At 40.4% G+C, this 21,033-nt stretch overlaps 2 protein-coding genes across 3 annotated transcripts in view; one reads left to right on the forward strand and one right to left on the reverse strand.

Annotated features, from left to right (window-relative positions):
* LOC135258529 (ceramide kinase-like) overlaps positions 1 to 7,553 on the reverse strand; it is a 34,431-nt gene extending 26,878 nt beyond the window's left edge. Inside the window, exons 1-2 of the mRNA XM_064341998.1 lie at positions 7,220 to 7,553; positions 2,248 to 2,292 (exon numbers count right to left, since the gene is read on the reverse strand). Of these exons, the coding sequence (XP_064198068.1) occupies positions 2,248 to 2,292; positions 7,220 to 7,370 (196 nt within the window). The 5' untranslated portion in view covers positions 7,371 to 7,553. The remainder of the gene's footprint in view (positions 1 to 2,247; positions 2,293 to 7,219) is intronic.
* Positions 7,554 to 12,663: 5,110 nt separating this feature from the next.
* Positions 12,664 to 21,033, forward strand: part of tbc1d22a (TBC1 domain family, member 22a) — a 148,090-nt gene continuing 139,720 nt past the window's right edge. For both annotated transcript variants that reach the window (XM_064342721.1, XM_064342720.1), the window contains exons 1-4: positions 12,664 to 12,894; positions 14,378 to 14,434; positions 18,356 to 18,750; positions 20,109 to 20,288. In XM_064342721.1, the coding sequence (XP_064198791.1) occupies positions 12,833 to 12,894; positions 14,378 to 14,434; positions 18,356 to 18,750; positions 20,109 to 20,288 (694 nt within the window). In that variant the 5' untranslated portion in view covers positions 12,664 to 12,832. The remainder of the gene's footprint in view (positions 12,895 to 14,377; positions 14,435 to 18,355; positions 18,751 to 20,108; positions 20,289 to 21,033) is intronic.

The raw sequence follows: 21,033 nt of genomic DNA on the forward strand, positions 1-21,033 counted from the left end.
GGGGAATGTTTAGCAAATGTTTTTTGTGCAGCTTTGCTCAACCTTATGCCCACAGATGAACTTAAAATTGCCAGAGTGGAATCAGGTTTGAACCCTTGAAAGAAAATATTCTTCCTGGCGTTACAGGTGTGCGTCACTGGGGATATCAGTTGCCCTGTGGTTATACAACATCCAGATACTGTTCCCCTTATATAAGCTACAGATATGAATTTCACCTTTTCATTTAGTTTTTTTTCCAATTATGGTAGCAGCAGTATGGTGTAGTGGTTAAAGAACAACCTCATAACCATGATATAGGTTCAAATTTTGAAACACCGCCATTGTATTCTGTACCAAAGACTGCTTCAAACATGAAATACCCCGCAGAAGTGCTGTCGGGTGAATTTCAAAAGACCTCAATCTAAGGACAGTGATGTAATTTCAGATCATTTCGGGGGGTTTGGTCTCTGTGTTTCTACTTTCGAGGGGCTATCCGGGGCTATCACGTAGCCCGTCCTGCAGTGACAGAGTGCTGACGTGTCCCACAGGCAGTCATCCAATCCAGAGAACACCAGGCTGGCTGCAGGTTCTTTGAGAGATGAGCCTTCGACTCTGTGCTCTCCCAAACAGACAGAGGATGGTACTTTGGAGGGAGAAGCTTAGGTATACAAATGTCCAGTCCAAAATGAGAGGAAACAGTAAGAAATAGGAGCTAAACCTAAAACCAGAAAACATCCAGCTCTATAAATGCGAGCTGCTAAGTAAACAGTGTCCAGTAATGATCTTTTTAAAAAACCAATTGCAAACACCGCCAGCCTTCAGGATAAAGCAGTGTGTTATCGACTAAAAGCGCAGTATATTCTAAACCCAAAATGCATCCACACAGGGGCTGGCAATCCAGGTCCATAATGAAAAGGCACTTTCAGTGTAAAAACATTCATTTTGCTATGCATGAAGTGGTACTAATATCGATCAGCAAACCGATGGAGAAAAATGTGTAGAGGATGGTGCAGGGCTGGGATTCTCAAATCTGGCCCCGGGGGCCAGCAGTCCTCCTGGTTTTCATTCTCCCCTCTAATCAGGGGCTGATTTAAACCTGAGGCACTATTTGAGTGCAACCTCGGGCCAATCAGTGACAATATTGGACTACGGACTATCAGGCAGAAGAGTAAACCAGCAGTAACACTGACCTTAAGGGCCAGATTTGCGTATCCCTGCTGTAGGGAAAAGTTGTATGGTGATCGATTGGCATGTGTTGAAGGTTTTAGGTCTTTCTATCCATTTCAACACTACAGTGAAAAATAGCAAAAATATCATATCATTTTAAAAATGAATAAATATCAGATATTATAAATATTGCAATACTTTCATGATGAGTGCAACCGTGCACTGCAAAGTACTATGTTCCAAGATGACCAAGATATTAATAATTATGGTGTACATCTCCAAACATAAACAGGCAATAGCATATAGGTGGAAAAGCACTAAAGTATGCCAGAGTGAAGCTTACACTACTGAAAGTGAAGCTTGCAATAGGCAGCTGTCAGCAATGGAGAAACCACAACAAACAACAGCAACAATACTGTATTTGATGAGAGGAGGGGTTACAGCCAGTCAGTTAAAAAAAATAAAAAATTATATTTTTCCCAAGTCATTGATACATAAAAGATTTGACTAGAAGCCATCCTTTCTCTGTGTTTTCTCCCAATCTTGTGTGATTTCAGATCAGATTTTTGGTGTTTGGTCTCAGTGTTTCTAGTTTTGAAAACGAGAGGCTATCAGGCCATCACAGGGGCTATCAGGTAGCCTGTCCTGCTGAGACGGTGCACTGACACTGTCCCACAGGCAGGTATCCGATCCCCAAGCACACCAGTGCCAACTGAGGCCGGTACCCTTCACAGGGCGGCCCATGGCTTCAGTCAACAGGGCTCACTGGAGTGTCCTCTGACGCTATGGCTGTGCTTCTTAGCCCGTGGACAGCAGATTGAAAAGAAGCAGAGGCTGCCATGTGCTTCAGAGCAGACCACAGACAGGCCTCTGCTTTTCCCCAATTGACAGGTGATGTTCCTGTGACAGTGACAGGATGGGCCTACTATCACAACTTGCCTTCCCAAACTGGGACAAAATGACAAGAAGGTGGAGAACTTGGATGTAAAAATAGAAAATGAGAACCCCATCAAATACAGGGAACACAAGCACTTCAAACTACTCTTCCCTGTCACACCTGCAAGGCTCTTTCCACGGTGGGGGGGGAAAGAGCATGCCTACCTGACTCTCCGCTGGGTTTGCTGAGAACTTTAGAGAGGCAGAATCCTGGAGAAAAACAGCAGGGTTACTGTGTGTAAACCACACACATAAATGAGACCTCAGTCACCTCTCAAATCATATCAACTCCTGGCCTTAATGAAACACTGACCATCAACCGTTTCTCTTCAAAGCAAACCAAACTGTTAACTGCATTTCCAGCTGGAGCAGTTGCTTTATACAACTCGTGTGTGTATGTGCGTGTTTACGTGGTGGTGGTGGTGGTGGGGAGCGTCTGTCCAGGCCTGATGGCTGCTTTGCTTCCAGATAGGGTCTTGCATCATTTGATTTCAGATAGATATATACTCCCGGAGAAGAATAACCTTCTAGATGATGTGCTGAAACTCATTTACCCTTTGAGCTGATTGATAAGGTTATATCGAAGGCTCCATTCATCTTTCATTGGCTGAGATGGGAATTTTGGTAATACGCACGGCGACTGCTTCGAGTTCACTGGCTTTGCGCCCGTGTACGGGAACAGACAGAGATCTCCTCGCTGATTGCACCCTTCTAAATCTGAAAGGAATAAGCTTGATACCAAAGGGCAAAGCCCTATATTTATTTCTTTGGAGAAAGACAATATCTACCTCAAGTGATAGGAGGGAGATAGCAGTACACAGAATGGAGGAACAAGATGTACACCATATACGCTCAATAAGTGTTCATCCTCGGAGAGAAATGTTATCAGAGAAGTTCTATAAAATAAAAATGACTGGGTTATATGATTGGTTGTGGCTGAAACCTTGATAAAGGAAACAGACCTCAATTCCATTGGTAAAATATACTGTGTACATACGGATGGATAATATAACTATCAAGTTTGATTATATTACACTTAAGCACACATTCAAAGCACATAGCACACATTGCTAATGTTCTATTGTAGTTTATTTATTGAAGAGGAATACAGGCGAAGAACTGTCTAATTCTGATTTAAACACTGAAAACTCAGATATTACATAATTTAGCCCAAACTAATAACATTTTGTCCAGAAAGCTTGATCTTCCACTCCATTGGTTTGCCGTTAAAAGCTGAGGTCTGTATTCTACCCATACGGCTAATTTTCTATTGTATGAACAATATATCTTTTATAAGACTATTGTACAAGTTCTTGCACAGGTAACAATGGACGACTAACATTCTTTCTTGTTCAGAGCAGTTGCCCAGGTATTCTATGGTACCGGGGGCTAAAAGGGTCATGCCAGGGACATTTAGGAATACCAGACACCTTTATCCAGCAACATCAACAAGCATCATATGACTTTACATGCTCAGAAAAATTAACAATCTAAACCCCACCAGGAGGCATAAGTTCAATAATCTGCAATCTGCTATAAAAAGAAAAATGTTTCTCTTTTTTTCATCAGCAGATGTTCAGGATGAATGCCGGGATTTTTTTTCCTTTTTGGCTTTGTTTATATTTGAATTGCCCAGTTCTTACAAGAATAAAAGCAGTTTGCCAATTCAGCCTTTCTGACTCTTGAACAAGACAAATGGAAAAGGCAATAAATACATGCACTTTCTGGTCTATTTTCTCAGGTTACATAAAGGCATGAAACACAGAGGAGAAAAAGGGAACATGCCCTGGAAATAGTTTAGTTCAGGGGGTCTTCAAAATTTCTGGAACAATAGACCAAATGCCCGCTTCTTCTAAAATTATCCTCTGGAGCCTTCTTTACAATTTATGGGACAGAAATCCTGAGCCAACTTGGGGAAAAATGAGAAAAAAAATACAGTCCATCCAGGACCAATGCCCACACTGCCCACCTCAACAACTTATACAGAACTAATCCACATACCTCACAGTCAATCACGTTCCAGGTCTAATCAGCACACTGATTACCTTATTGACAGTTCCAGGATAAAGCTATTTGGAAGCAATGTGACTGTGCAGATTGAGAACCTGTTACTTTCAGTTTTTTAATTGCATGGTTTCATTGCTACTGCTTAACTTCTGTTTTCAATGCTTTGTTTAATCACAAGACCTGTGTTGTTGCTACCTGCATTGCACTAGCCAGCCCTGGTAATGTTGTTGTACCCTTGAGCAAGGTGGGATGTCTGAATTGCTTCAGGTTGGAGTGAATGAATGAATTAATGAATCATTGCATTTATATAGCACTTTTCCAAATGCTCAAAGTGCTTTACACCGATGAGTAGGAACTCACCTCACCCACCACCAATGAATGAGTGATTCCAACATGCCAATGTCATCTGGATCAGGGTCTCCTCAGTTAATCAATAGTAAACAGCTTGAGTACACAGATTCCTATGTCCCAAGGCATCTATCTTAAAATTACATCATAAGATTAGGAAAAAAGTGTTTTAACCTTTTAGTGTATTTTTAATGTATTTTATTTGTAAGTGATGGATAAAAAAATTAAAAAATCTTTGCACAATCAGATATAATAACAGTTCAAACAAACTGGTCACAAGCGTTGGGTTGCGTCAGCCTCTCAACCCAACGCACCCCTCTCCCACATCCCACATGGTGAACCCGCTTAGCTCAGGCCACCAATCTGGAAAACGCCAGTCAGCGCTGTTCCCACACCCCCTCACCGTGACCTGACCCGTGCTGATCATGCAACAAGTATACTGGCTCAACCACTTCCGCCACCATCAGCTACAGACGAGAGGAGGGCAGAGGGGTTAGTCAGGCATGGAGAACACCCAGGCCGAAACTAACGCTAATCCCAAGAACAACGGGACATCTATGAAAATACCCCAGGGTCAAAATGTCAAATAGAGATGTCCCAAGCATCTGTGCTCTCCTCTACAACACAAAGTGACAGTACTCTGTCAAAAACTGGTTTAAGGGGAAAACTGACTTGCTCTGTTTTTCCCCCCTTTTTCTTTAAAATATCTTGAAACATCAGGCCCCCACAGTAGTCGTTTGACATGTGAACTATTCTCACGTCTCTAAATATCTCTAAAACATTTTGAAACGGAAGAAATTAAATGGGAAGTGCACAAATTATTCATCAATAATATCACATACGATTTGTGTCTAGTCATTTAAAACTATTCTCAACCAGCTCTCAGGATTTTTTTTATTATTCTAAGTGAAACAACAGTGTACAGAGTGAGCAGAGGAGAGTATCCATACTTCCTTGTACACACCATAGAACTGCATTTCAATAACTAAAGTACAACAGGCCTGATGCTGTTTAACAGGCTGGCATGGGAGCAAATATGATCCCCCCTGGGTTTACCTTTAGCTCTTTTGCCCACAATTAAGTTGATGTGTTTCAATGTGACTGGCCGATGTGGGCGTGTGCCAAGGTGAGCTATTAATCGACTTGACCTCCTCAAAAGAAGGACTCTGACAAAGGAATGTGTCACGCAGAACCCGGCCTATGACCGCCAAGGGGATAATTCAAAAACTTGGGACAGTAATTAATTGCCATCAACTGAACACACAGCTAGGGAAAACTGGACTGGCATTCGGGATACTGTCTGTGTTTGATACGAACACACAACAGATTACCCAATTTGTGATAGCCCGCCATTTACCTTCAATGTGTATATGAATTTAAACAACTGATCTGGCTTCATGATTGCATGATAGTGACCAACCTCTTCATGTATGTTTGGTTTTTAGTTAGCCTCATAGGCTTGCCACACTCATCTGCTTTACAATTGGTCTACACTTGTTCCAAAGCACAAAAAACTTTTAGTTTAACATAAGTGTGAGCAGCAATCTATAATTCCACACACAAAACAGTGGATATATACCAACTGTTTTTCTCTCAAAATGACTTTATTTAGCAGATACTGTCAATCATTAACAGAATATAACAATTTTCTAAATGTAGGCTACACCACAAGCTGTGAAGTAGGTGGAATTAATTAAGTTTTACAAGTGAAAAGGGTAACTTGTCATGGACTTCAGCATTCTTGGCCTGATATAGGCCAACAATATATCTGATACATAAGGCTTTTTTCATGACAGTTCCCTTAACATTTCGTAACGACTCTTAAATAAAACAGTAATAGTAAATAGTAATAGTAGTAATAGTAACAATAATAAAATAGTAACAATAGTCCACCATGAGATAGGGTGAAACACTGGGCAAGTCACGTGTCACACGTCTGGGCTTTCTTGGTCCTCTCGTGAACCCAGGCCGGTAAGAGACCGTCATGTCTTAGGAAAGTTTCCACTGTGTTTGTTTCATTTTCAAATTGAAAGATTATAAACCGTTGTTATAAATTTGTAGTGCTAGACTACGGACACAAAAATAACTGGAGGCCTACAGTTGTGGTTTAAGCTGTTAGTGAATTGAACAGTACAAATACAACCAGAAAATACGATAGTTTTCGGAGGCAAAGTTAAGCGGCAAATTGCTAAGCTACAGTAGCAAGGTTCCGTGGACTCACAGGATCAGGCTACTTGCGCGTTCGCCGGATGGCGTGACCGCGTCCTCGGCCCAGCTGTCAACCAGCAAGGGCAGCACAGAAGGGCTTTCAAATTCTTACAAAAAAGGCCATTATGCAGCTGTGATTTTCATTGTTATTGAACAAATATAAACTTAGCTAACGCCGTACATTTTAATATTTAAATTCGCGAGTTAAATGGTTGTTTTAACTAAAGAGCAGCGCACCATTGAATGACCTCCTACACTGTTCAAAACGTACATTTGGAGCAAAACAATTATTGCATATGGACACGTGCATGAAATATCGCGTATACTGATACATTGTTCCAAGTCAACGGGTTTCAGACAATAGGGGAAATGCCGTTTTAAAAGAACATTCATATCCAGACATTTCCAACCATACAGGGAGAATGCTTCCGTGCGTCACTTGTTTACAATGTGTCGCTCGCAAATGCAGACGTAGCTGGTAGTCTGGTTTTCGCCTGATGTGCAACATCATCCACTTCAGGCACATATACATTGCACACAGCAAAGACGTTTTGCATCTATTTTCATAACTTACCAACTTTGAATGTACTGTGTATGCTCCCATAGACGCGTTTTTTCTTGGTCTGTATCTCCTTCCATGTTAGTAATGCACGGTTTAAGGTGACTTCAAAAACCCTGTTTTTCAGTAAGAGCTGAGATGACAATAACCTTGGCTGTTTTTCCATGACTTCGCCAGTAAGTCACAGCGATTGGGAAACTGAAGAATAAAACATATGCTATCTGATACCTAGCATATCTACATTAACCGTGCTATCAAGCAGTTGAGGCCGGACGTCCACATTTGCTAACAAAGCTGCTGGCGCTGGAGCCTGTTGTGTAGCGGTTTCTTAATTTGCAAAGGAGGACAGTTTGAGCTGTACGTGTGTCGTCACCGCGTATGCTAATCTCGTTATGGGGATTTGTTCGTGAAGAGGCACGTCTCCTGACAAAAAAAAAAAAAAACTCCTTTGTAGTCATTCATTGTGTTGCTTGTACAATCACCTGTAATGCACGATCATTTGTTTCAATTTAAATATTGTTTTAAAAAGTGAAATCATATCTGGAATATTTGTGTTTTTACTGAGAAATATTAAAACTTAAACAAGCTCTCCACAACACCCATAAAAGCAATTACACTAAGTAGTATCTGGTCTGATTATGTCCTTATTTCATGTTGTCAGTTCTACTATTTGGCAAGAATGCATATTATCTGATGTAGACAAACAGTAGTCATAAGAATAAAACCAAGCTTGCAATGGAACATCAAATGATGCAGCTGAAGAAGACCTCACATAAAAGTCTGCTCTACTAATTCTCTCTGGAGGAAGTCCACTTGGGTGTCTTTAAAACCAATTAGAGAAAACTAAAATACAACTCAGATTTCAGAATTCGGACTTAGAATAGGCAATTTTCTAAATATTTGAATAAATATATTCAACAAACATTTACTAAAAATTTCACTAATAAATTTGCGTTTTGCTTCATAACCTATTAGAAAGAAAATGCTACTTCAAATAGCAAAATTCTTCAAAAAGAAACATAATTAAAACATGTTGTGTAACCAAATAGTAAGTCTTTTATGAAATCTTTTATGAAATCATTATGACCTGAAATTTTATTAAATCAATTTAATTACTTAAATCGTTAAAAAAGAAAATGACTGCATAATTTCACCAGAATGCTGTCATAATACTCGATGATGACTAACTGTTTATGAAGTGCTCTCATAATCGGAAAATGAGGGGTAAAAGGACTTTCAACTGTGAAACATAAAGTATCAAACTGAGTAGATAATTGGACTGACTGAGCAGTTTAGAGCAAGCTGGTCTGTCCAGAATGCCTCGGATCCTGAAATGCATTGATCTCTGATTGTGCCAGTACCGAGGGTACCTGGCTGTCCTTCAACACGGTACATAATTAGTTGTAGAGTTGCCCAGGGAGCAAAGATTTCAGTCTGAAGGTCGTGCAAAAGAATGTCTCAGTGCAAAAAGAATGACTCTGGTTGATTGGGTGCCTGTTGTCTGGCTGTGCATTGAGTGTGTTGATTTGATGTAATGTAATGACTGCACCGCTCAATTATTAGACTGCAGAATGAAAAGAAACAGAAGCTTGCAAATGGACTTTAGGGGAGGCGTGTCTTTGTGCGCCCCGAAATTGGCAGAGGACGGTCTTCAGACTCAGACTTCTCTAAGTAAAATGTATGAAGGAAGTTAGATTGATAGTTTATATCACATTCCCACATTGAAAAATGTATTCATAACAGTCAACAATGACTTCTAGAACAATAAATCAAACTGAAGTGTTCTGCTGCAAAGAGATGTTAACATTTAATACTTATTTATCAGCGTGGAAATTGTACTTAGAGAAGAGTACATGACCGAAATGATCATTTTGTATATAAAACTTCTGCACTGTGTTTATCCTGAAATGACTTGCTAGTCTAAAATGTCTGATGGCTGATTAAAGAAGAGTTGCTGGAGAGGAAGCCTTTAAAAATAGTGGCTTAGTTGATCCAATTTTTAGTGAAACTTAATGGGCCTCATTCATGAAACATGGGTACTATCATATTTGATCGTAAACTGTGTGTAAGGAATTTTCCACAAACAATTCAGCATTCATCATTTTTTTTCTTCTCATCTGTATTTGTTCTTGGCTGTTTCCCTATGCAAATCACATTAACAGGATTGCGCTTAAAATTTACAAACAGTCAGCATTCATCATCTCATACACCGGGGATATGCAGAAAAACAAAGGTCTGCAGGTGCCATGAATCCCATATTGGTTTTTCATTGGAACATTTGTTAAGAACAAAAGTAAGAATAATTTAAGAAAAGGTTTGTGAATGAGGCGCAATGTGTCCATGAATCCTAGATAGATTGGACTGATAATTCACGTAGTCTAGGTAGCGTTATATCTGAGTCTGTTGTCAAGTGCCCTGGAAGGGCTGTGGAGTCAACCCTGGCTTGCACACAAAATATCAGTTACCTTGACACTTGAGACTGATGCTAATCGCTCAGCTAAGGTTGCTGCTGATGTATAGATAGGGAGAGAGTAGCTGAGCAATGAACAGAGCTGTGCAGTTCAAGGGTTTTATCCTTGCTCTGACTACCCCCAGTTATACATTTCAGTGTCAGCTAAAATTAGTTCCTGTTTACGAATGCAAGGATGAGTATGTAGTTCCCCTGCTCTGTTCTTCAAGAACTGGGTTTTTCCGTTTCGAGATTAAAGGCAAAAATCCAGTACCCCCCGCCCCCACCCCCCACCTCCCCCGCCACCCACGAACTGGGGGTTTGCTTTCATTCATCATTTAAAATGTTTAATGAATATTATTAATATAAATATAGTCCCAGATTACTTTACTTAACACTGAATGGTATAATTTGCTACATCATGACTACAACGGTAAGAGCAAAGGGAGACATTTCTGAGAATTTCCTCTGAGGCATATTGTAGTGTTGAGAACATTATTCCATTTCATGTTTAACCATTGCTTCTGGGCATGGACATTCCATTCCATGTTTAACTGGACACTCTTGGCGCTCATGTTATTCATCTTGTGACTAGGAAGTAATGCCTGCCGCTGTTGATGCTAAAGATTCATTTAAAGTGCATCACATATCCCGACCTCCATTCCTACAACCGTAGGAATATATAAATAAAGAGGGATGTTACATATATTATCATATATGTGCAGTATTACAGATTTTGTTGTAAATGTGCTTTAAATATAAATATTAACAAACAAACAAACAAACAGACATGCACGTAAATAAATAAATTTCACTCCTGAATCAAGAGGCATGCAGAGCGGTGATGAAACCCTGGCCTCTTTGTTAACATTTGGTTTAGGGAAGTTATTTCAAACATTTCTGCATCTGACACCCGTGACATTTTTTTCATCTTGTCAACTCATTTTCATGTCCTCTGATCTGGGTACCCATTGGGCACTGTGGTTATGTCATTAGGCATTAAATATGGCAAAGGAGATATGTTGTCAGACCCAGGGTCACGTTGGAATTGTGTAACTCAATTGCCTTTGTATTCAGTCCCCCTTGCTGTGTGGGTGACAAAGAAAAGACCAGCGACACAATTTCCTTTTTTCCTGCATTCTTTCTTCTCCAGAGCGGTGCTGTCATTAGAGGTTTCAGTTTCCATTGCGTTTCATAGGGCTGTTATTACAGGCCAAACCCAGAGGAGCTCAACTGTCTAATGGCCTCATTTTATATTTAAGATGAATTTGTTAGACTAAATAAATTTAGATCTTTGCTTAAATCACCATTTATAATACACGTTCTACAGCGCTCTTATTTTGAATGCACATCGTATGTTTATAATGTTAATATAATATTTTATGCATATTATCATTATAACATTATCACAGAGACTTTAAATTAATGCTATAATTTCAAAAGGAATTTAAGGCTATAAAAGTCTAGTAAGTATATATTTGGCAATTCACCTCAAGTGAGGCAATGGTGTAATGCTTCTGCAACAAAGTCCCTTAAGTGTTTCATAATTAGTCTTAATTGATTCATTAATCAAACTGATGCTTTAAACATGCAATTAAAATCACACTGGCTTATATTTGCATTTTATAACACTGTACAGTGCATAGATGCACAGATAGAGTGATACCTTTCTTTTTGATGCTTAGAATGCGTTGTTACCGTACAGTGCTTTAAAATGTTAGAAAAAACTGAAATGTATTTGGCTCGTTTTTCGTATGACCTGGGCTACTATAGCCAGAAGAAGTTCTCCTTTTAGACTGAAACAGATGGTACAGATCGTATGCTCTCACAGACAAAAGTATTCACATTTTCAGCATTGTATTGATGTCTTTGAGCTGCTTTTGATCTTTGAAACCAACTTTGATTAAATTCAAAATACTGTCTTTTCATTTTGACCCTTTTGCCCTTCACTCGCTCTCTTTGATCACGTATAGACTAATGGCATTTATATCACACCACTCTCTTTTGGAAGTTGCCTGCCTCCCCATCCTTTGATCATGTCTCCATCAAAGATTAATGGGTTTACTCTTGAGAATTTGAAGTGTGACACTTACTCTCAAGACACTGAAAGAAACTGCAATATCCAAATATTAAACGTTGTCAATTAAGATCTTTACAGGTTTACTTTAACCTGTTTGTATCTCCCGCTGTATTATGCAAGACCTATATATATTTTTTTGTTCACCATAGTCCTGGAAGATATTCATCATTCAACGTGTAAACATTTACATGAAACATTTTGCCCCAATGATTTGCTGAAAAGAATGTAGAATTCCACATGTACAGATAGTTATAAAGTGCACAACTTCAAAGAACTAAAGTAACTACTGAAAAAACCTAATCTATTTTAAAATGGTTAAACATTGTTTTAGAAGCACATGCTCAGGCTAAGGAAATAATATGATAAGGGAATAATATTATCTACCCAGACATTAGTGTGTACCTGGTCCAAATAACCCAGGTATAGAGATCTGACAAGTGAAAAATGCTTTCTTCAAAGCACGTAAACATCCAGCATTCCTGGAAAAAAATACAAAACACCTTTGTAAACATGATTTATTGCCATTACTTTCTATAAATGATCTAAAGTTCAAAATTATCAATGCTATTTTATTGCTTGTAGGCATATTTTAGATTGTACAACGTAACATGCTTAAACCTTAGTTAAGGTGAATGCACAGTGTATAATCAGTAACTAATTAGACATTTAGTCACCTGCGAGGGGCACTTTCATTTTGTTTGTAATGCAGAAGGAAAAACAACTAAGTGCTTGTTCTACTCAAACAACATTTTTCAATTATTTTATAATGAGCTGAGGTATGCATAATTTCTATTTAGGTGCTCTTTGTCGGGTGTACACATCATTTTCTCACGTACGCTCGATGGGTGTACATAATGTATGACGTAGTGTACGTTTCGGTGACTTACAGTAACAGTTACTTCTGATTGGGGCACAGTCTTGTTCTGCCAAAAGAACCAATCACGGCAACGTTTGCTCGGTGAAGGCTGAGTCAACATGGCGGCTCTCTGAGTTTAGTAGGAAGAGGCTATGTGTAAATAAACAACCCTGGAGGCAATAGGCATCATCTCTAAACATTTGTCATTTCGTGATTCATGAAATACTGTACAGCAGACAGAAAATGTCAAACGACGGCAACAAAAAACAATTCTGGAAAAGAAACACTGCTAAGGTCCCTGGAAGGTATGTGCTATGTTTAGCCAGCTAACAGGGTAGTAGCTTCAGTATATTAGCTAACTAGCTAGTTTGCTTGCAAGTTAGTTTGTCAGATTCATTTCTCTGGACGCCAACAGGGCACTCACTTTTTGGCAATGAAATTGTCACAGTTAAACAAAGCCATGCATTATTTACGGTGTCGGTCAATGGCCTTGCTGTATGAGCTAGCTTGATCAATTGCTGGCTATGTGGCTAGCTAAATAGCTCATTAACTCTAGCGAACATGCAGGTATTTCAAGCTTCGTATTTCAGGCTTCCTGTCTGCTAGCTGTGTACTGTAACATTAGTTAAGAGTGACAGCTCGCTATCTATCTGAAAAGGTAACATGAGTTAGTTATTGATCCTTTGGACTGTCACATTTCTTCTATTCGCATTTGAAATTCTGTGCTGTTGTACTCTATGCTAGCTTTCTCTTACACCTTGTGTTTATTAAGATGCTACCTGCTAGCTCGCTAACAGCTAAGTTTACTAGTAGCTTCAGGTGCGTTGTTACTAGCTAGTTCTTGGTAATGGTAGTTAACGTTAGTTATAACAGTAATCGCCATTTATTGCTCCGGTGACGTTGAAAGCAGTTAGCATTTATAGCTGCAGTCGAAGTAGAATAGCACCTCATTTCAGCTTGATCAAACTTGTAAGTTATAAATTCTTCAGTATCTTTATATATCTGTATATTTTATGCATAAAGAATCCAGTTCTTATCATCTCTTCAGTGATGGTAACCAGAATTAGGACTGCGTTTAGGTCACTTTCATAGAGGCTACTGTGAGTTAGTTCACAACCAATCAGCATAATTCCTGAGTTCTGGTGTCACTGGAGTTCACTGGTTTTGCTGTAGAAGTGGTCGTTAGGACGCAGTTTTGCGCAGGTCCTGCGCAAATTATGCCTAGTGTGTTCAGTGAACGATTCAAAGAAGCAATGAATCTGCGCGGTGTTATAAATTACTGTGGCTCAAAAAGTACAAACAACTCACATAACATTATTAGGTCACTGGAAAAGCGACTTTGCGTAAATTTACCTTTGTGTTGCAGTTGCTTTTAGAATGAAAATGAAATAAACGGAAATTACACTTATAGTACCTACTATGTGTGAATGTACATACATTGTTGTATGTTTACAGATCTAACAAATGCATATACCAAGGCTACCTGCATAACATAAATTACTGTGAAGAATGCAAATGTTGAAAATGGAGTCTACTAGTACCTTGCACAGTACAAAGAAAAAAACAAAACATCTTCTGGTGAAACAAGCAGTGTGTAATTCTAAAACAAATCATTTTTTATACCTAGCTTTCAGATGTCAATACAAATAAAGGCAGTCAGATGGGTTTCAGATCATACTTCATCTGGCACATTTAGGTCATCTAAACCTAGGTACTTGTAGAGAAATAAGTTGTGACATAACTGTACATTTTCAGTTGACTCCTTCTTTTCTTTCTTCTCACTCCCAGCATACAACATGTGTATGGAGCTCAGCACCCACCTTTTGACCCCCTCCTCCATGCCAAGTAAGTTTGAGAGAGAGTGTGAAAGCGAAAGTGAAAGTTGTGATAAAAGTTTTTTTTAATGTGTTGTTTCCTGTTCCTTCTTAATACCAAATTCAATTTGAAACATGATAAAGTGCATTAACCCAGAATGGGACACAATGTAAACATATAGTGAAGTATTAAAGTGTGCATCCTCTCAGGTTAATGGTGGGGCATTTAGAACTGTGTTCATGCTGCAATCCCTGCAGCTGATTTGGGAGAGTGTGGAAATCCACGGATCTCTTTGAAAACACATGGTGTCGTCAACTGCTTTTTCTTTTCTTGGGCTGAGGATCTGTAATTCCCACCCCAATTTGGAATGGCCAATCATCTGCAATCGCACCTGGATTCATGCTGCCAACCCCACTGCCGATTCGTGGTTCTCCTCCGAAACATATGGTGGGGCCAACTGGTTCTTTTCACACCGCAGACTACAGCTAAGCTTGCGTAGAGCGGGGGCGGAGGAAGACCTTTCATATGCGGCTTTGACTGCAATCTATGGCACCCGGCGTGGGTCTCTAGAGAGCGATGAATATGGAACCCTATCCGACTGAACCCTCCTGTTCCCTTGGCGACACAAAACGTTAGCTGCGCATCGCCCTATGGAGCTACAGGCCACAGTCGGCACTGACACGGTCCAAATTAGATCCAAGGCTGTGAGGCTCATACACACACCTCAGTGTGGGTGCCTTAACTGAACGAGCCACCAGCCCAGCCTGCTTCTTTTCACACCACGACCTGTGGACCCTGCTTGCACAGAACTGAGTCAGAGGAAGACTGTTCTTGTGCAGCTTTGGCATGCAAACTTCAGGTGCCTGGTCAAACTGTGGGAGTCACTGTAGAGTGATGGAACACAGTCCCTGAGCTAGGGGAGAGGGGAAAACTCAATACAGCATGGAATTGTGATACTTTCTTCTGCAATACAGTATCAATACATTTGCACCAGATATCAATATTTTATCTAAATATATACACATTTTATGATGCATGTCATTTTATGTTATGATTTTAATTCACAATGCGGAAATGAAGAACCATCCTCCATCCTCATTTCGTTGTGGATTATTCCATTTGTACCATGGTCACCTGTGGAAAAATTTTAAACAAGAGCATTCACTTATTTTCGTAAGATATTTTGGATTCAAAATTAAAGTTTATTAGTAAGAGAGGTGCCGTTTCCTGGGCAACCCATGAGGGTCAGACTAATATCTGGAAAACAAGCACCCCCATCCCGTAATAAACATTAGTTTACAATACTATGGAAAGGTTACTTCATGATTCCAGCAAATGACCCAAAACACTGGTACTACCTGGCAACCAGGTGCTCATTGTGGTCCTCTCTAGTCCCTCCCTTACATGGAATGATTGGCACGAATGATTCATTCTGGTTGGTCCAGTAGCTTAAACTGGAGCCGCCTTTTTCGCTTTGAGTGTAGTTCTGTGTATGCATTATATGCCAACTTTTGATAATTGCCGGTCCGAGGTCCTTAGATTTTTTTTGGCCTACTTTGCTTTAATGGCATGTAAAAATTAGGCGAGACTTGCATTCAGTGGAAAAAAGAAAGTTTATTATACATCACCACGAGGAATGACTGAATGCTTGAACCAGAATGAACAGCTGATGGCAAATGCTGCTTGCACTCAGCGTGGTACAGTTGGCTATTCAGCAAAGCTTTTGTCTGGTGGGTCTTTCAATAGCAGTAGTTCTGTAATGACTAGGCTAACTGTTTTAAACAGGCACAAGTTACAGTTGGTATGACATCTGCTAAACATGTTGAACCCTTCATCATAATTAAAAATCAGAATACGTATTATCTCTGAATACCAGAAATGTTATGTAATTGTGTAAAATACTTAAACCAATTAAAGTTTAATGGTAGATTGTACTTTTAGCTGTTGAAATAGCCTTGTGAACAAGGTATTTTGGCTTTATGCTTTTCTCCTAATATTCATTATTTCGTAAAATTAATTCTCTACATTCAATATGCCCTAAGTATTGGAGACAACAGTGATAATGTTATTTAATTACGTTATTCATTTTTAATTGAATTGCTCTCACTTCCAGCCTAGGCACTTAAGTTTTCAGACCACGTCTCTTCCCATTTCTTGGATTTTGCCATTTTAATCAGCGTTAAAATTTGTTTTCATGAATAAAAACCCTGTCTAATGGGACTGAAATGCATATTCCCTTAAACTGGCTAAATGTGATTGATCAAATCTTGGGCAATGTGTCTACCCCATCACATGGAAACGAGTGAAAGTCTGTAGGGGAAGTTTTTAATTATTGAAAATGTAATATTTTTCCTAGGGCCTTTCAAAGATCATGTTAAGTTGCTGAAACTCTTTCAAAACTTCCTGTCCAGGTCATACATGTCTTACAACAGTCCACAAGTTGCTTAATAGAAAAATCTTGAATAATTGTTTTATATTTAATCTCTAGAGTGAGGTCAAGTTGATCTGTGGCCTTATTCATGAAATGATCACTAATGTGCTGACACAGTAAACTTTTGTCCTGATGGATAAATGACCAAATGCTGTGGAACCATGTGATTAGCGCCTGTGTCTGTGTCTTTTAGTACATTGAGATTGCACTAATAAAAAAGTTAAACAGATGCGATGCTGACTTTTCTGAATTCCCTTTTTTGAGAAGACCGCTGTTTTATGAGGATTAAAAGCCGACTGAGGTCATAGTTTGCGTTGGTGATTAAAAGCCAAGGCCGTTTAATGGTTTTGGAATGATCACTATGTGGTGAGGAGGCCACACCTCAAAAATAATTGGTAGGCTGCGGTAGCCATTTTATTACTGAAGTCTTTAGTGGTGATGCCATTTTGTCATCAGTCTACAAAGACACGTCACTGTTTAATACAGTATAAATATTCCCTTTCATTCTTGTGTTCTTGTGACCCCTAAGACCATTCATTTTAGTGCTTTTGATGAAGGTAAAAAAAGTACATTAGATTTTTCCTCCTCAAATTCTTTTGCTCAGATTTTCCGCTCAAAAATAATCCTCGCTTTGAAGCAGGGAACTCTAATCTCCTTAGACTTAAGTGAGTGTAATTGCTTTTCCTGAAGTATTTTGATTGAGATATTTATATCCTTTCATTATTATGGTATGTGCTTTATCAGTTTACAGACTGATTTTCTTCAATGTTATACATTTCAAAATTCATAGAAAACAAACATTGTGGAGGTATTGGAGATGTTGCATGGAGGAGTTGACTGGCAGACTGCTAACTATAATCACTCCTCAGAGTAATATATATAAACCTTTTCTCCTTACTGTTATGGCAACGGTGGTTCTGAAAGGATTGTGGAATAAAAAAGGGGAGGGAAACATAATTGCTTTCCAGTCTCCTGGAGTACAACACTGCGCAGAAGACCTAGGGGAAAAGTTGAATTTAGTTTGCGTTATATATTTTTTTTACTTTAAGATTTGTCTTTCAATAACCAAGCAAAACGAAATGCACTGTAATTGACTTTTATTCATTATTAACTTTTATATACATGCATCTTCGCAGGATGAAAGTGTTTTTTAAAAGACAGAGGTTTGTACCATTAGAATGTTTCAAAATGTATTTAAATTGTTCCATTTTGTTCTCTGTTCTCTTTTCAATTTTGGACCGGGTGTAAAGTAAAATTCATTTAACTTTCATTATGTCAGTGTTTCTGACATCTGAAGAAAGGAAGAAACATTTTTTCCTACCTTGCATTAAGGGAATAATAATAATCTGTAAAAATGATTTGTGAACTTTATCATTTTGGCTGGAATGCATCATAAATATGCAACAGTTTTTTTGACTTGACTCTCTGTTTAAGGTCAATGTAATTTGATGCTGTGAAATAATGTCACGGCGTATTCATTGACGGCTCTCAAGTTGTGTCAACTGTTTTCGTCCTCTCAGTCTAATGAAGGCTGGAAACAAGGCGCAGTCCCTGACGCCGGGGAAACCAAAGAAAGCCACCACCTTCCAGGAGTTCGAGAGCATCACCAGCGACGCCTGGGACGTCGGGGACGACGATGACGAGCTGCTCGCCACCGCCGCCCAGAACCTCAACATCGAGGTCGTCATGGAGACGGCCAACAAGGTGATCGAGAACCACAGCAAGCTGCAGGAGCAGCAGCAGAAGCAGCCGGAGGCCGGGCCCGAGAAGGACGAGGAAGAGGAGGAGCAGCAGGACGAAGAGGAAGCGGAGGAGCCCGTCCCGGAGCTGACGTTCGGCTCGGAGCCCCGCCCCCACTTCGCCGAGAGCCGGATGGTGAAGTCGCTGAGCGAGGCGCACCTCGAGTCATCGAAAGGTCAGCGACCGTCGCCCAGACTCTCACCTCTTCTCTCTCTCCGACAGTGGATGCAAATGCCGTTAGTGTGGGCTCCCAAGGCCCCCGTTCCTGTGTTTTTTAGTTTTCCTTTCTCACTCAGAAATTCAGAGAGAGAAGCGACGGTTGTGCGAGAAAGTACAAAGTGCCGTCGCCTCGTCGATAAGACGGAATCTCGACATGACGGCATGGAGCCATCTCTCAGCGTGCTGAGGCTTGGGCCTGTCTCTCAGGAGAAGATTGCTCTGTGATAGGTGTCTTAAAGCCTCGCTGTTTTATACATTGCCTGGTGCGCGCACATCCCATAAGGAAGTGCGGTGTCCACAGTAAAAGGGAACCGCACTACGTTTTAAGCGAAATGTTTTTGTTTTCCAAAAGTGTCAAAAGACAGGAAATTACATCGATCAGCCCGAACACAAATATCAGCCTGCTCTCCAAAAAATGAGCGTTTTGTCTCTCCCTCGTTGTGTAGTCTATGTACAGTTCATCCTCAGAATTTAAGAATTCTTGTTCAAATTTAATAAAGTCAACAGCCCTGATGACCGAAATGACCAACAGAATGAGTCAGGGTCAGGGTCCGTTACATTCAAATAGAGTCATGTTGAGCGCAAAAGAAAAGTCTTAATTTTTATAATAATTTTAAAGAGGTGTGCTCAACATAGTAATGGCATAATGTAGCTATACCAAATTATAGTATTTAGTGAGCTCATGGCGATTGTAGTTCACCTGTGAAATGCCATTGAGATTGATTTTGAAATAGGGGAGATATTAAGGTTAAAAAAAATCTCAGTTTTATTTCTGGGAGCTGACCAGAGCCAACATACCCTGAGGGTAATGAAAGGCCTGTTTGACCCAAGTGCCCTGTGGGTCCTGTGCAATTAACACTTAATGTGTCCATTGCTGGGAGGAAGCACAATTGTAGGGCACAGCTCTTTTCAGTGGCCAAATTGCTTGTTGGGAAGGCTGTGGGTATTGACTGTAAAGGTTGTTTTTTTTTTTGCAGTTTCAGTACATTTGCTGGTTCCTCGCCATGTTTCCTGGCGTCCCTGCTTTTAAAATGGAGGGACACCAGGACACAGACGATAATGGCCGAAGGCAAGGCTTTCATTACAGAGCCTCAAATTGCTCCCGGTAATGGGCTGAGCCGTGCGGACCGCGGCGTCCAAACGCCAGAGTGTTTCCTCCGTGGAAACTGGAACGAGCCGTAATTGCACGCCACCGCAGAGTTTTTAGCGGCGAGAGTTCAGGGGACAGGAGCGTCAGCGGCGCTTCTGTCGAGGCTAATCTCTCGTCCTCCCTTTCCGTCTCTCCGTGTTTTTGGATCTTCCGCACGCGCTCAGATGGGGCGGCGGAGAGGGTGGCCCTGCAGCGGCAGCAGTCCCTCCCCCATCGGCCCGTCATCCCGCTGGTGGCCCGCATGGCGGACCAGAACACGTCCGGGGCGCTCGTCATGACCGAGAGGGAGGCGTCCCGTCTGGACAAGTTCCGGCAGGTCCTGGCCGGGCCCAACACTGACCTCGGTAAGCCTGCCCCGCCCTGCCATTACACCATCCGCAGTGGCCTCTGTTCCCTCCATTAGGAAATCCAAAAGTGAATTTTGCCAGTCATGTAATGGTACCAGACAAAATGGCAGTGAGCAACTGCCAGTGCCATCTGTGCCTACATTATCTAGTAGGCCAAAGCTGGCATTATCATTATCTATAAACTGTGAGGCACGTTAAGCGGAAATAGTGTTATGCCATTGGAGAGTCAGGCCAGGATTCCTCATGTCCTAAGCTTTGGCCACATCTCAGATGAGAAGAAAAAATTGTCCATATCAAGCATCTCTTCTAAAGATGTTTGAGAAGCATTTCAAGTGTTTTCATCAGGGATTTCTAATTTTCTGGAACAGAGGCCTGAGAAGACTGGCTTCTTAAGAGGCACTTAAAAGTTTCTAATTTAGGAGACCTAAGGTCTCCTCACCTGAAGTTCACCGCAGGTAAAGCGTTTGGCTGGATGCATAAATGTGCCTTCTATGGTCCTCTTACCTACTTATTCCTGTGAATTCCGAGCGCCAATTGGACATACATATTCATTGATTGTGAGGAACGGTAATGATAATTTTTCTGCAAACTGCTCTTTGTGCCCTCTAATCATTGACTAGAGTATGATACGAATGCACATTTGTGAAATCTTAGTCACCATCTATGTCTCTTTTCCCTTTGAAACCTTGAGGTCTCTAAATAGCATCCAGTTGTATCACCATTCCACCTTCAATGGCCAGGC

Source organism: Anguilla rostrata, chromosome 7, assembly GCF_018555375.3.
Source record: "Anguilla rostrata isolate EN2019 chromosome 7, ASM1855537v3, whole genome shotgun sequence".
Classification (NCBI taxonomy): domain Eukaryota; kingdom Metazoa; phylum Chordata; class Actinopteri; order Anguilliformes; family Anguillidae; genus Anguilla; species Anguilla rostrata.